The sequence below is a fragment of the Bos javanicus genome, chromosome 1, assembly GCF_032452875.1.
Source record: "Bos javanicus breed banteng chromosome 1, ARS-OSU_banteng_1.0, whole genome shotgun sequence".
In the NCBI taxonomy this organism is placed as follows: Eukaryota; Metazoa; Chordata; class Mammalia; order Artiodactyla; family Bovidae; genus Bos; species Bos javanicus.
Genome location: NC_083868.1, coordinates 129961201 through 129963331, shown reverse-complemented (window position 1 = coordinate 129963331; position 2131 = coordinate 129961201). Strand labels below are relative to the sequence as shown.

General features: G+C 54.6%; 1 protein-coding gene across 1 annotated transcript; it reads left to right on the top strand.

The window, feature by feature from the left end:
- Nucleotides 1-370: 370 nt before the first annotated feature.
- On the top strand, nt 371-1824 carry LOC133254769 (proline-rich protein 23C-like). Its single transcript, XM_061429034.1, has one exon. The coding sequence runs from the start codon at nt 878-880 to the stop codon at nt 1754-1756; it is 879 nt and encodes a 292-aa protein (XP_061285018.1). The 5' UTR covers nt 371-877; the 3' UTR covers nt 1757-1824.
- Nucleotides 1825-2131: the final 307 nt, after the last annotated feature.

Sequence of the window (2131 nt, the reverse complement as noted above, 5' to 3'; positions counted from 1 at the left end):
GTATAACAATGACCATCTTGCTAAACTGATATATACATAAGTTGATCGTGCAGCACTTGCTAATAAGACACTCAATTCTAACATCGCTTTCCCTTTCAATACCGCTGCAAGGATCTGGCAGTCATTGAGAACACAGGCGTAGACTTAAGGATGTCATCCAAAACCTTACCTCACTATCGGACCAAAAGAAGATAAGAGGTCACTACCAGGGCGACGTCTCAGGGGATGAAGGAACTACATTTCAGGGTCCTGGTGCAGCGTTCCAATGGTGAGACTTCAAATGTAATCGGTTTTCCGGTTAAGGTTTTCCTCATCTGAGGTCAACAAGAGGAAAGCCAAGGACTTCACCCAGGAGTGGCACGATTGCTCCGCCCCCTTCAGGCCTATAAAAACATCTACACTGAACTACCCACCAGGGTCAGGACTCTAGGGCTTCCCAGACTACTCCATTTCTGTAGGCGGAGCCTAGGAAGGGGCGGGGCTTAGCGTGAGGTTGCTTAGCGTGAGGTTGCTTAGCGTGAGGTTGCTTAGCGTGAGGTTGCTTAGCGTGAGGTTGCTTAGCGTGAGGTTGCTTAGCGTGAAGCTGCTTTGCGACTCTGGTTCCGCCCGCTTCACTCACGGCACCCTTGGCCCACTCCTGTGCAAACCCGTTCACGTGAGGAGCTGAAGCTTCAGACTCGCAGGACTGAACTCAGCAGCTCCCCTAGAAGCCACGACTGAGTGACTCCCCAGAGGCAACCCCAGAGTTCCGAAGACTCGTCCTGCGTTCCTGCGCCCCACCGCCCCTCGTCGGCCTCACCTGTCAAGCCGACCTGTCACTGCCTGCACAAGCCCTCTGTCGCCTTCTGCCAGGTCCCAGGCCCGCGGCGACATTCACATGATGGGCTGCCGACCGCGCAGCCCCACGGCCTACCCTGAGGACACGTGGGAACCGCAGGACGGAGGACCCGGCCCTGCCAAGCGCCGCCGAACCGAGGAGCCCGCGCTCCCCAAGTCCGAGCCTGAGGCGGCGCCCAGCCTGGATAACTTGACCTGGTTCCCGACAGCGGGCACCCTCATCTTCATGGCTGTCCTGCCGGCGGGATGTGCTCTGCACGTGCTCCTGGACGACGTCGAACTGCTGCTGGAGCCCGAGCCAACGTCTGTGTGGCAAGTGTGTTTCGGAGGTCGCATCCTCATGCTGGTCCCCGAGGCCCTCCTGGGCTCGGGTGTGGAAGGGCCGTGGGGGCAGGGCCTAGAACCGGGCGCTGTCCTGAGCCCTCCCGGAGAGTACGTGGCCCTGGAGCCGGGACTCTCCTGTGCCGCTGTCCCAAAGATCGCCTGCCAGGGAGAGGCCAGCAGGGAGGACGCGAATGCTGACGCTGACTTCCTGCTGGGCGGGATGGATGCTGCCTCAGTCCCAATCGCTGGGCTCCGCTCTTCTGCTGGAAGTTTGACTCACTTTGACCTGTTCGACCTAGTCTCAGAGCTCTCCCCTCGGGCCTCCAATCCTAGTCCAGAGAGAGGCTCTCCTCAGCACGACGACAACCTGGACTTGCACCTTCTGGAGCCCTTTCCTGACTCACCACTCCAACCTCTACCTCCTTCTCCGAGTCCAGGTCCCCAGGAGCGCCCCTGTCGCCCAACTGGTCCTCCTTGCAAGGCCCGGAGATGCCTGTTCCCTGAATCCACTGCCTCCCACAATTCCTGGACACCTGAGCGGGCACCAGGACAGAATCTTCCGATGTTGATTGTGTATATATTGAACACACTGTAAGAATCACATGAACAGATCCTTTTTGGATACAGGCTGCAGATTTTTCTTTAAAATTTTTTTAAAATTTATTTTTTAATTGGTGGAAAATTGCTTTATAATTTTGTGTTGGTTTCTGCTATACAACAATGTGAATCCGTTACAATTTATATATATTTATAAACATGCCTTCCTACCTGAGCCTCCCTTTCCTCCCCTCATCCACCCCTCTAGTTCACCAGGTTGTGCTCACTGTGTTATTTAGCAACTTCCCACTATTTATCTATTTTATACATGATAGCATATATGTGTCAATGCTACCTTCTCAATTCGTCCCACCCTCACCTTTCCCCACTGTGATCACAAGTCCATTCTTTAGGTTAATCATTGCCATTTTTC